Source organism: Rhinopithecus roxellana, chromosome 5, assembly GCF_007565055.1.
Source record: "Rhinopithecus roxellana isolate Shanxi Qingling chromosome 5, ASM756505v1, whole genome shotgun sequence".
NCBI lineage: Eukaryota > Metazoa > Chordata > Mammalia > Primates > Cercopithecidae > Rhinopithecus > Rhinopithecus roxellana.
In genome coordinates, this window is record NC_044553.1 from 160,488,641 (window position 1) to 160,500,807 (window position 12,167).

At 47.2% G+C, this 12,167-nt stretch overlaps 1 protein-coding gene across 10 annotated transcripts in view; it reads left to right on the forward strand.

Moving 5' to 3' along the window:
- The window catches only part of PPP2R5C (protein phosphatase 2 regulatory subunit B'gamma), a 168,760-nt gene that overhangs the window by 122,112 nt on the left and 34,481 nt on the right, over positions 1-12,167 (forward strand). For all 10 annotated transcript variants that reach the window (XM_010353637.2, XM_010353638.2, XM_030931400.1 and 7 more), the window contains 5 exons: positions 1,677-1,787; positions 2,761-2,853; positions 2,936-3,066; positions 8,550-8,609; positions 11,321-11,429. In XM_010353637.2, the coding sequence (XP_010351939.1) occupies positions 1,677-1,787; positions 2,761-2,853; positions 2,936-3,066; positions 8,550-8,609; positions 11,321-11,429 (504 nt within the window). The remainder of the gene's footprint in view (positions 1-1,676; positions 1,788-2,760; positions 2,854-2,935; positions 3,067-8,549; positions 8,610-11,320; positions 11,430-12,167) is intronic.

The following is a 12,167-nucleotide window of genomic DNA, read 5'->3' on the forward strand; positions in this document are numbered from 1 at the left end:
GAAGAAACAGGCAGGTGCGGTAGCTCATGCCTCTAATTCCAGTACTTTGGGTGGCCAAGGCAGGAGGATTGCTTAAGCCCAGGAGTTCGAGACCAGCATGGGCAACATAGTGAGTTCTTGTCTCTGCAAAAAATAAATAAAATTAGCAGAGCATGGTGGTGCATGCTGGTAGTCCCAACTACTTGGGAGGCTGGGGCAGGAGGATCGTGTGAGCCCAGAAGTTGGAGGCTGCAGTGAGCAATGATGGCCACTGTACTCCAGCCTGGGCAGCAGAGCGACGCCCTGTCTTTAAGAGGAAAAAAGAAAAAGAAGGGAAGAAACAACAGTGGTAACATTGAGTATTAACTTGGTCTTTACAAGACTGGGTATCTAAAGCCAGCCAAGTTTGCCCTGGACTCTCTAGAAACATCTTCTCATTGTTGTCGTAGAGTCAGATTTTAATCTTTTATGTCAAAGGTTTTAATTTTGTGCTTCTGAGAGTGGTGGAACTGGGGCTTTTTGTGATCACCTGTAAGAGCCATTCACCAGAGCCCAGTTATATAACTGGCATATGATCCGTTCAGAGATTCAATAAGGTAACCAATCATATTTAGGCTTAGTACAAAAGAGGACTGGGCACGGTGACTCACACCTGTAATCCCAGCACTTTGGGAGGCTGAGGGGGGGGCGGATCACTTGAGGTCAGGAGTTCGAAACTGGCCTGGCCAGCGTGGTGAAACAGTGGTGAAATCCCGTTTCTACTAAAAATACAAAAATTTACCATGCATGGTGGTGCACACCTGTAATCCTAGCTACTCAGGAGGGTGAGGCACAAGAATTGCTTGAACGCAGGAGGCAGAGGTTGCAGTGAGCTGAGTTCGCACCACTACACTCCAGCCTGGGCCGCAGAGGGAGACATTGCCTCAAAAAATAAATAAATAAAATAAATAAATAAATAAATAGACTTAGTACAGAATAAAAATAGGTTATAAATGTATGACATGGAAACACTACTCTTTTCTGTTTGTCACTGATCTGTCAGTCTGTGTTATACAAGTCCAAACAGACTGAGAGAAATCGAACAGCCCATGCCTGGACGCACAGCCGTGCCGCCCCCAACAATCCTCTGTGCCCCGAGCAGTCCTTTCTCTGGAAATGATCCTAGCTTTTGACTCAGAGGTCGTCCCACCCTGCCTGTTGCTTTCCTCGTCGTTGCGGATTGCGGAGGGTGTTGGTGCCATTGTCACACGGTTCCTCCCTGCGTCATGCAGCCCTTGCTGTTTCCAGCATTTTCAGCTGTGAATCTCTGCTGTGTCCTTCTTCATCTCGTCCCTTTCTTACTCTCATTTTGAACATTCTCCTTGCTCTTGCACCCACTGGATAGTATAAGACCTCAGAAGTCATCACTGTGCCATCAGCCTTTGTTGGTGTTGGTTGTCATTTAAAGTTTGACAGTCAAGAGTTCAAATGACTTTGGTGGTCAACTTTCATGCTCACCTGTCCAAAGTGACGTTTCCTGCTACAGTTTTGATCCAGGCTGTCTTTGAGGACCCACAGGGCTTCTGCATTTTGAGGATATGGAGGAGCTAAGTTACCATGGGAAGCGGCTACTGTTAGAATTACCTAAGACTTTTTAAAATGTTCTCTGTCAATATTTTAAATGCCCTGGTTGTAATTATAGAATATGTGGATTTTAGTTTGCAGTTAACATGTTTCGAACATTACCACCTTCCTCCAATCCTACGGGAGCAGAATTTGACCCAGAGGAAGACGAACCAACGTTAGAAGCAGCCTGGCCTCATCTACAGGTATTGGGCTCTGGGGTGACCAGAATCAGAGGGCACCAGTGATGCATGGGAGTAGCCTGGGGTCCACAGAGCAGGCGCACAGGTCTGGGCAGATGGACCCCTCCTCCTCAGTAGGATGGTCCTCGCAAACCCATACATACAAGAAGAATATTTCAGCAGAATAAAGTTAATATGTGTGTTTGACCACTTTACACAGCCAGTGAAGATGTGGAATTGTCAGTGTGCTCTCAGTGAAAATGGCCACTTTGTTGATGGCCGTTGAATTCAGGCTCAGAGGTCCTAAGCCGACAGTCTCCCAGTTTTTGGTACTCATATTTAATGTGTGCCTGCTGGGCCCCCAGGCCCCGCACTGGCCACTGCCTTTCCCCAGGGCATTTGTAAGGCAGAAGGGTGGCTGGCAAGGAGGCACCAGGGTCAGCGAGAGCAGAGCAGGAGCCAGGCATGCGAGTGGGAGGGCCATCCACCCGTGACAGGCCTCCCACGCTGTCCTACCCAGTATGTCTGCACTGGGAAAGAATTGTCCCAGCTCCAGGAAGTCACGGTTCAGGGTCCACATCTTAGGGCCCTCTTACCTGCCAGCCCCAGAGTTCCTGTGCATTTGGTTGGCTCTGTGCCTTGGCATTTTGGGACACTCCTGGGCGACAGGCTGCAAATCCCCTCCTCCCCCCACAGAGTTGGGTCATGGCCTGGTTTGTGGCATCTGTGCCCTGTAGTCTCTGAACAGTGTACATCAACCATGGAGATCATTTTGTTTAAATGCCGTTTAAGCATCTGTGGGTCTCACCAAATAAAATAGTTACATCGCCATTTATCATTAAATTAAGCCATGTAATTTAGCATTAATTCTGTAGATATGTGGCTTTAAGAGGCTAATATTTGCAGATCAGTAAAGATTCAATTCCTGGTATATTTTAATCTCCATTCAATAAAATCTCATGTTATTTGACGCGTTGTTGTTGTTTTTTTCTCCTAGCTTGTTTATGAATTTTTCTTAAGATTTTTAGAGTCTCCAGATTTCCAACCTAATATAGCGAAGAAATATATTGATCAGAAGTTTGTATTGCAGGTAAGGTACAAATTAGCTGACACTCTGAAAGCCCTGACGGAGTGGTGACAGCCAGCCACTAAGTGTCTTTTTCTTCTCAAAGCTTTTAGAGCTCTTTGACAGTGAAGATCCTCGGGAGAGAGATTTTCTTAAAACCACCCTTCACAGAATCTATGGGAAATTCCTAGGCTTGAGAGCTTACATCAGAAAACAGATAAATAATATATTTTATAGGTAAGTCACATGTGGATGGCGTTGTCCTCGGATGTGGTGATGCTCACTTCCCCACTCAGTGCTCCCCCACCCCATCGTCTCCTCTGACAGGACTCAGCACGTGGAGGGGGTTTCTCAAAGCCTGTCTGTCACGTGCAGGTGGACCCCCTCGTGCACTCTGTGCGGTGGGCCAGCTGGGCTCATCCTCCCTGCCTCCCTCCCCTCTCCCCACAGCTCCCTCCTGAGCCACCAGGTTCCCCAGCGCCTCACCCTGGGTCCCTCCATCGTTCCTGTTTCTACTGAAAGGTCTAGTTTCCCAGAAGTGGGGATAAATTGGTTCCATCCAACCCAACTGTGTTAGTGAAGGTTCTCGAGAGGGGCAGTACTCATAGGATAGATGAATATATGAAGGGGAGTTATTAGGAGAATTGACTCACACGATCACAAGGTGAAGACCCACAATAGGCCATCTGCAAGCTGAGTCCCAAAACCTCAAAAGTAGGGAGGCGGGCAGTGCAACCTTCAGTCTGTGACCGAAAGCACAGGAGTCCCTGGCAAACAACTGGTATAGGTCCAAGAGTCCAGAAGCAAGAAGAACTTAGAGTCCAGTGTTCAAGGGCAGGAAGCGTCCAGCACAGGAGAAAGATGGAGGCCTGAAGACTCAGCCAGTCTAGCCCTTCCACGTTCCTCTGCCTGCTTTATTCTGGCTGCACTGGCAGCTGATTAGATGGTGCCCACCTAGATTAAGGATGGGTCCACTGACTCAAATGTTAATCTCCTTTGGCAGCACCCTCACAGACATACCCAGGGACAATACTTTGCATCCTTCAATCCAGTCAAGTTGACACTCATGTCTGCCTCTAAGGCACCTGACTCCAGGATGGTGCAAGGTAGTGCGAGGTAGTGACACATCCTGGTGATGATGGGGACGGTATGACGGTGTCTTTCTGTGAGATAAGAGCATGAGCAGGTCCTACGCAGCCTCACTGCAGGGCCAGGGTGTGGACAGAGCATGGGCCATGGCCTGGAGAAGGGGCCAGGTGTCAGCCACGGCCAACGCAGACCTCAGGGTCCTTTCTTAGTCACCGTGACCAAGCATGGGAAAAGAACAGGGGCATCTGAGACAGATCGCAGATGAGACCCCCCTGCCGAGACCCACCGCCCCGGCCCTTCCTGTCCCTTGCTGGGATCCCATGTCGGGAGCACCCCGCCCTTCCCCTCTGCGGTCATTAGGGTCGCATTCCCTCCCGGCCTCCACACCTGATAGGGCATTTTGGCATGAGAGCCTTTGACTCTGTGTGTGACTTTCCTTTGAACTCCTTCCAAGTTCCCCACATCTCATTTATAAAATGGAGCCCGGTGCTGGGCATAGCCCAGACCTGACACATTAACTGGAACAGAGAATGGCGTCACTTTCCAAAATGTTATGTTTCTAGTTTATGTTTCTTGGTATCATGATTCCTTTTCAACAAGATCATTACTTGCCTGGTATGCTTATCTATGAAAACATAATATGCATGATTTAATTAACATACAACAGGTATAATTTAAATTTCAGTCGTCTTGACCTAAAATTAAAGCTCTACCTATTTCTGTTTTCTTAATCCTAGTAGGTTTTGTTCAGATAGCAGAATCACAAATCTACTGTACACCTGCATTTAAGAAGTAGAAAATGTGTCATACCTTAACCTTACGAAATACTTAAATAGATTAGTATTCAAAAGTTATTACACATGATTTAGTTCAGTTCTCACTAAAGGTTTGGTGCTAGAGTATGGCATTTGTGTCTTTGTGCATGCGTTTAATAATCTTTTCTGTAATTGTCCTGATATATGCAATCAAAAGCAAGCATACTATCTAGATTCCATCATTGATTTGGGTCCTCATTGTCAGTACCACTACCTCCTCATTTCATGTGAGAAAAAAATAAGAAAGATCTTGAGAGATGCATTCAGCTCGTCTAAGTTTTTTTTTTTTTTTTTCCTTTTCTTTTCTCTTTTTTTAAGGCAGGGTCTCACTCTGTCACCCAGGCTGGAGTACAGTGATGCTATACTCCATAGCTCACTGCAGCCTTAAACTCCTGAGTTTAAGGGATCCTTCTACCTCAGCTTCCCAAGTAGCTGGGACTACAGATGTGTGCCACCACATCTGGCTAATTTTTTTAATTTTTGTAGAGATGGGGATCTCACTGTGTTGCCCAGGCTGGTTTCAAACTCCTGGCCTCAAGTGATCCTCCTGCCTGAGCCTCCCAAAGCACTGAGATTGCAGGTGTGAGCCGTCACACCCAGCCAGCTCATGTAAGTTCAATATAGTACAGCTGTGTCTTCTAAGAAAAAAACATTTTGAACATATTTGGTTCAACTTAACTGAAAATGTAAATATCAGGTTGCTGTTTATTTCTATAGTTTCTCATTATCGTCAGCTTAAGTGTGAGTTAAACGGTGCTGTCCATAACCCGTGGTACCTGCTTTGGCACACAGTGGGACCTGGAGGCTGGGTGGGCAGGGCAGTGTGCCGTTCCTTCTCTTGCTGCATAACCAGCCATGGGTCATGCACCGTCCTCACCCGGGCCCTGCAGCGAGGCTGTGCAGCACCTGCTCATGCTCTTATCTCGCAGAGAGATGCCATCAAACTGTCCCTGTCATCGCCAGGATGTGTCACTATCTCACACCATCCTGGAGTCAGGACCCGCCCCCAGCTCAGTGGCTTCCGTCAGCTTGGCCCATCACTCCTCGTGATGCTGTCATCTGCGCTGGGCTCATCCAGACGGTTCTGCTCCGTGGCGTGTGCTGGGGCCGGAGGGTTCCCAGGGGCTGCTGAGCAGGTCCCCACGCTGCCTCTGTGATGCCTTGAGCTCCTCCAGGTTGTGGGAGTTTCTACAGCCATGGCCACATCCAAGAGGGGAGAAGCAGGACCCCCAGTCCTCCTAAGAGCTTGGCTTGGAACTGGTGCAGAGTGACTTCTGCCCTTTGTATTGGTCAAAGCAGGGCACAAGGACAGCCCAGCTTCAGAGAAATAAGTAGAATAATAAGTAAATAAGAAAGAAGTAGAATAAGAGGTGTTCAGGAGTCACTTCTACCCTTTGTTCTGGCCTCACCTCTTCCCATGAGGCCAGAACACATCATACAGGCAGGAAAGGCATTTAGAATCCCTTCTGGAGACTTCTATAGCCAGCAGGTTCCCAGCTTAGTGTCTGGGGGGTCTGATTCCCTTTCTGCTGAAAGAGTGAGAAACGCTCTTGCTGGCTCCCAGGGATCTCTGTTTCCCTCCCATGGTGTCCCTGTTTGTCTTCTGCTGGAAAAGGAAGAAGGAAAAGAACTGTCCTTATTTTCTCTTTCTTCTGCCTGCTTCAAAGCAGGTTTAAAAAATTAGAAATTAAGAATGTATCAGTAAGAATGTAGTAACGTTGATTTAGGAAAACAAAATGGCTTATAACAGCAAGCCACCCTTATGTAAATGTTAAAGCTGATGGAGCTAGACCAGAAGGGGTTCAGGGCTCTTTGCCTCGGAGGGGCCCAGAGCACAGCTCTCCAAGGCCCATGCGAGAGGAATAGTAAACTGAAGCCACACGGCTGCAGTGTGTGCAAAGGGAGCCTGCAGGGTGAGTTTGGTAAATTAAAGCGCCTCTCAGTGTAGACACACACACTGACTTCTGCTTGGGCGCAGCTTCCAAACCTCAGGGTAGGTGCAGGCTCAGGGACACCAGGGGAGAGCATTTTCTGTTTCTTGTCATGGCACCACTGTCGTTCCTGTCACCCACGGCACCAAGGTTTGCCCTCGTGACGTTTCTCCCTCACTCTCAGGCTTTGGTCACATGCGTTGCTGTGCTGCTGCGTCTCGCTGCTAAAGGTTCTGCTTTCTGGCGCCTGCAAGAGCAGATCTCAGGTTTTTTTGTTTTGTTTTGTTTTGTTTTGAAACAGGGTCTCTGTTGCCCAGGCTGGAGTGCAGTGGTGCCACCTCAGCTCACTGCAACCTCCATCTTCCAGGTTCAAGTGATCCTCCCACCTCAGCCTCCCGAATATGTGGGATTACAGGCATATGCCACTATGCCCGGCTAATTTTTATATATTTAGTAGAGATGGAGTTTTGCCATGTTGGCCAGGCTGGTCTCGAACTCCTGACCTCAGGTGTTCTGCCTGCCTCGGCCTCCCAAAGTGCTGGGATTATAGGCATGAGCCACTGTGCCCAGCCAGATTTCAGTTTTTCTAAGCTGGCCTTCCACCCTCTCCACGCATCTTGCCCACCCCACTCCACGTCACAAACCTTTGTTCCAGCCAGAGTTCTTCTCCCTCTCCACAGTGCCATTTTTTTAAAAAATCTGTTAAAATCCTCCTTCAGGATCCAATTCAAGCACCACCTCTCAGTGCATTCTGATTGTTTGGGAACATAGAAATGTTAAGACCCATTCTTCAAAAATATTTCACGCCTGTGGATGTTAAGATCACGGTCACACATTTCATTTGTTTCAAACAAAGTGAAGGAAATTTCAGAGTTGAATTTTTTAATCTTCTCAAACTTATTTTTGACTTAGAGCTGTCTCTAATCAAATGGTTTTCATCTGATGGGCAGGATCTTTCAGACCCTCTCACTTCATGCAGGATACCCCCAGTGGGCTGCTCTAGACCAACCCCAGGTGCACAGGGCTTGGGACGGGAGAGATTTCTTTGTTTCTGTAGGACCCCTTTTCGGAGAGGACATTTTCCTGTTTCCTGACATGTCCCTGTTCCCTCTCCTTGTCCCCAGTTTATTCAGCAGACGTGTTTTCATCATCAAACGGATGCCAGACTTGCTCCTAGTCCCGGGAACATAGTCACGAGAAGTCCTTGGCCCTGTGTTCGCGGTGGCCCCATCTGAAGGGAGACGGGCTGGCACAGAGGGTGGGGTGCATGTCCCGGGGGTCCCCTAGAGGCAGGCGCAGTGGACAGAGACATCTCAGAGGAAGGGAGCTGGGTCTATCGCAGATGAGTGCTTCAGAAAGATCGCACCTGAGGCAGCACGGAGGATGTGCGTGGGTGTCAGTGGGAAACTGGGCAGGTAGAATAAGAGGTGTTCAGGAATCACTTCTACCCTTTGCAGGAACTGTGCTAAATATTGCAGGCTTGAAAATTAAGACATTGGCTTATGTTGAAATACGGCAAAAACGTAAGATGGATTAATGAATGAGTAAAAGATGGATGAACAGTTGTGTATGTGATCAAGCAGATGGAGCACATTGCTCGTGGTCCAATCTGGGTGTTGAAATGGGTGTTCACTGTAGAACTCTTTCAGTTTTCCTAGATGCTTGAAATTTTTCAAAATAAAATATTGAGAAAAAAATTTGTGCAAGACCTGCCCTTGAGGCATTTACAGCTGCAGGCCTTGAGGAGTTTCTTTGGTTCCTGACGGGCTGTGTGTTTGCACAAATAGACGCGCTTCTTGTTGCCTGGCTCCGTGGCTCCCCCTAGGGCATTGTTTTCTTATTCACGTTCAGTGTCCAATTCTAATTGGAAAATTGTTTTTTCTAGGTTTATTTATGAAACAGAGCACCATAATGGCATAGCAGAGCTACTGGAAATATTGGGAAGGTAAGCCTCTGTGTTATGGGCAGCAGACGACTGTAGATGGAATTTATACCAGAGTGATCCATTTCATTGAGTTCGGCTGCCCCCTTTAAAGCAAGGCAGTTTAAACCATTCTCTAAAAGAATTCAAGTAAAATTTCACTTAAAGCAGGAGTTGGTGAGCTCTTAGATTAGAACATGCCAAATGACAAATCTCTCCCATTTTTATGGGTTCTGTACATAGATTGTGCTTCGTATACCTCAGTATCATTACTCTGGAAACACAGTTCCGGTTATTTCCTCAAGAGCAATGTTAAAAATAGTTACCTAAGAAGGTTTATATTAGAAGCTTGGAAGAAGAATAGATTGTGCATTTGGGGTATCATGTAAATGCTAATATTTTCAATTACTTTGGGTTTTTATATGTATATTTATAAAATAATTAACATTTCAAAACTTTTATCATCTTTATCCAAGTAAAGTTTTTACTCGCCTTTTTTTTTTCTTTTTCTTTTTGAGACTCTTGCTCTGGCACCCAGGCTCGAGTGCAGTGGTGCAATCTCAGCTCACTGCAGTCTCTGCTTCCCTGGTTCAAACGATTCTGCTGCCTCAGCCTCCCGAGTAGCTGGGACTACAGGTGCCCGCCACCATGCCTGGCTAATTTTTGTATTTTTAGTGGAGATGGGGTTTTCCCTTGTTACCCAGGCTGGTCTCGAACTCCTGGCCTCAGGTGATCTGCCCGCCTCACCTCCCAAAGTGCTGGGATTACAGGCATGAGCCACCAGGCCCGGCCACTTTTATTTAATTGATAACCCATAGATTTTTTATTAGACCTTCTAACCCACTGTTTGCCAGAGTTCCTCAGGGTCCCATGGCTAGTAAGTGTGCAAGTGCTTTTTCCTGCACCTTTTTAGGGAAGTAGTGTAGATGGGCAGTTCAGGGTTCTCAGCAGTCTGTGATGGAGAAGCCTAGCACTCTGGGTGGATCTAGTGACTCCCTGCAGCTCGTGAGCACAAGACTCTCTTCTCACAGTGGATCAGGTCCTGCCCAGTAGTTCTGAGAAAAGCTATTCTTGCCATTTTAGATGTAATTTGAAAAAATGTCCCCGTTGACAATTCTACTTTTAGTTTAGACAAACTTGGGTGGGGTTTCTCCTCAGTGCAGTGCAGTGAGTGGTGAAGAGGATGCCTCTTGCAAGATGTGTGACTGTGGGCAGGTACTTCTATAAGATGGGAGAATCGTCACATTTCCCTCCTAGGTTGTTGCAGGGACCAGAGCGCTGTATGACGTGTGTTACACAGCCCGCCACGCTGCGTGCATAGGGCCCCTGTGTGCGTAGGGCCCCCGTGCAGCTCCCGCCGAGAGACTGATTAGTTTTATCCTTCTTCCAGAAGAGGTTGAGCCTGCGAGTGACCCTGTGAGTGAGCACACCCTCCCTGATGGGCCGCTCCAGGCTCGCCCTTCCCGCATTGCCCGCTATGCTGAGCAGAGTGAATAATGGAAGACCAAGTTAGAGACAGCTCTGTCTACTTCTGCAGCTCAGTGACAGTAACTTCTGTTTGCCTAATTACAAAACCAAGACAATAAACTAGTTGTTTGAGACAAAAACTTTGCTTTGGAGGCTCTAAGTAGGACCCCCTTTTCATGCACAAGGGAACAGCTTTCTAACTGATTTTTGTTTTTGTTGTTGTTGTTTTGTTTTTCTTTTTGTGTGTGAGACAGAGTCTAGCTCTGTTGCCCAGGCTGGAGTGCAGTGGCTGGATCTCAGCTCTCCGCAAACTCCGCCTCCCAGGTTCAAGCAATTCTCTGCCTCAGCCTCCCGAGTAGCTGGCATTACAGGAGCCTGCCACCACACCTGGCTAATGCTTTGTGTTTTTAGTAGAGACGGGCTTTCACCATCTTGGCCAGGCTGGTCTTGAATTCCTGACCTCAGGTGATCTGCCCACCTCAGATTCCCAAAATGCTGGGATTACAGGTGTGAGCCAGCGCGCCTGGCCCTGGTTTTTAACCAGCCCTCATCCAGTATCCGCTGGGTCTGTGTTAACCAGCATTAGAATAACGTACCTGAATTACTCCAGGCAGCAAGAATTCCTACAGATGGATAAGGCTGAGGGAAGGTGCTGGGTGGGAGGTCCCGCGTGAACTGTCCCGTCTTCCTGGTCTGTTTAGAGAGGAAGATTTTGCCACCAGGGGCTCCTGCTGTTGAGCCAGCCTCGTGCTGTTCTGGGTAACACCTGTAAACCCAGAGTGTTTAAATTATGTAGTTACAAGGATAAAAATAACTATGCTTCCTCATAGGCGTTTAATATTTTTAAACTTTTTGCTGATATCCTCTTTTTTCTGATACATACACATATACACACACACATATATGTATATATAGGAAGAATCCTCGGATTTCCCTCGTAGGCTGTTGAGGGGACCGGAGCACTATATAAAGGGTTCCACAGACCCCTGTATAGGAGCTCACTATACTACCCAGGCTAGGGAACAGTGGCTCTTCACAGGTGTGATTATGGCACACTACAGCCTTGAACTCCGGGCTCAGATGATCCTCCCGCCTCAGCCTCCCAAATTAGCTGGGGCACAGGTGCATGGCAACATGCTTGGCTACGTATATTTTGCCTGCTGAGTTTTGATGGTGAAAACAACAAAAATTGAAAGAAAAACAGCAAGATGTTTGTTTAAAACCTGGAATTTGTAAATGTTCAAACGGAATAAATGTTCTTTTTACAGTATAATTAATGGATTTGCCTTACCACTCAAAGAAGAGCACAAGATTTTCTTATTGAAGGTGTTACTACCTTTGCACAAAGTGAAATCTCTGAGTGTCTACCATCCCCAGGTAAGGGGCAGTGGGGAACTCTAGGAACACAGCTGTTGGCATTTGATCAGGATTGAATACAAGATAGTGAATCCAGCCTTGACTGAGAGTGCTTTCTTCTTTATGCGACACTACTGACTTTGGTAACAAACTTCTGGTGAGAATTGAAAGAATAAGGGGATAAAGAGAGATTCCTTTGAAGAAATTCAGAAAAATCTCTGTAATACAGAATTTTTCAATTAGTTTTAAGCATAGAGAAAGGAGTAACTCTCTGAAAGGAGTCTAGAAGACTTCCGAGTGGAGTTTTTTTGTAGTGTAATCTAAAATTCGGCACCTTTAAGAGAAAAGCCTATATAGGTCCATGGCCAATGAATGGCCTGTGAAAACGTTTTTTGTTTTTTTTTTTTTTTTTTTTTTGAGACAGAGTCTCGCTCTGTCACCCAGGCTGGAGTGCAGTGTCGCAATCTCGGCTCACTGCAAGCTCCGCCTCCCGGGTTCCCGCCATTCTCCTGCCTCAGCCTCCCGAGTAGCTGGGACTACAGGCGCCTGTCACCACGCCTGGCTAGTTTTTTGTATTTTTAGTAGAGACGGGGTTTCACCGTGTTAGCCAGGATGGTCTCGATCTCCTGACCTCGTGATCCGCCCGTCTCGGCCTCCCAAAGTGCTGGGATTACAGGCATGAGCCACCGCGCCCAGCGAAAACGTTTTTTAAAAAAATAAAGCTGCCCGTAATCCCAGCACTTTGGGAGGCTGAGGCGG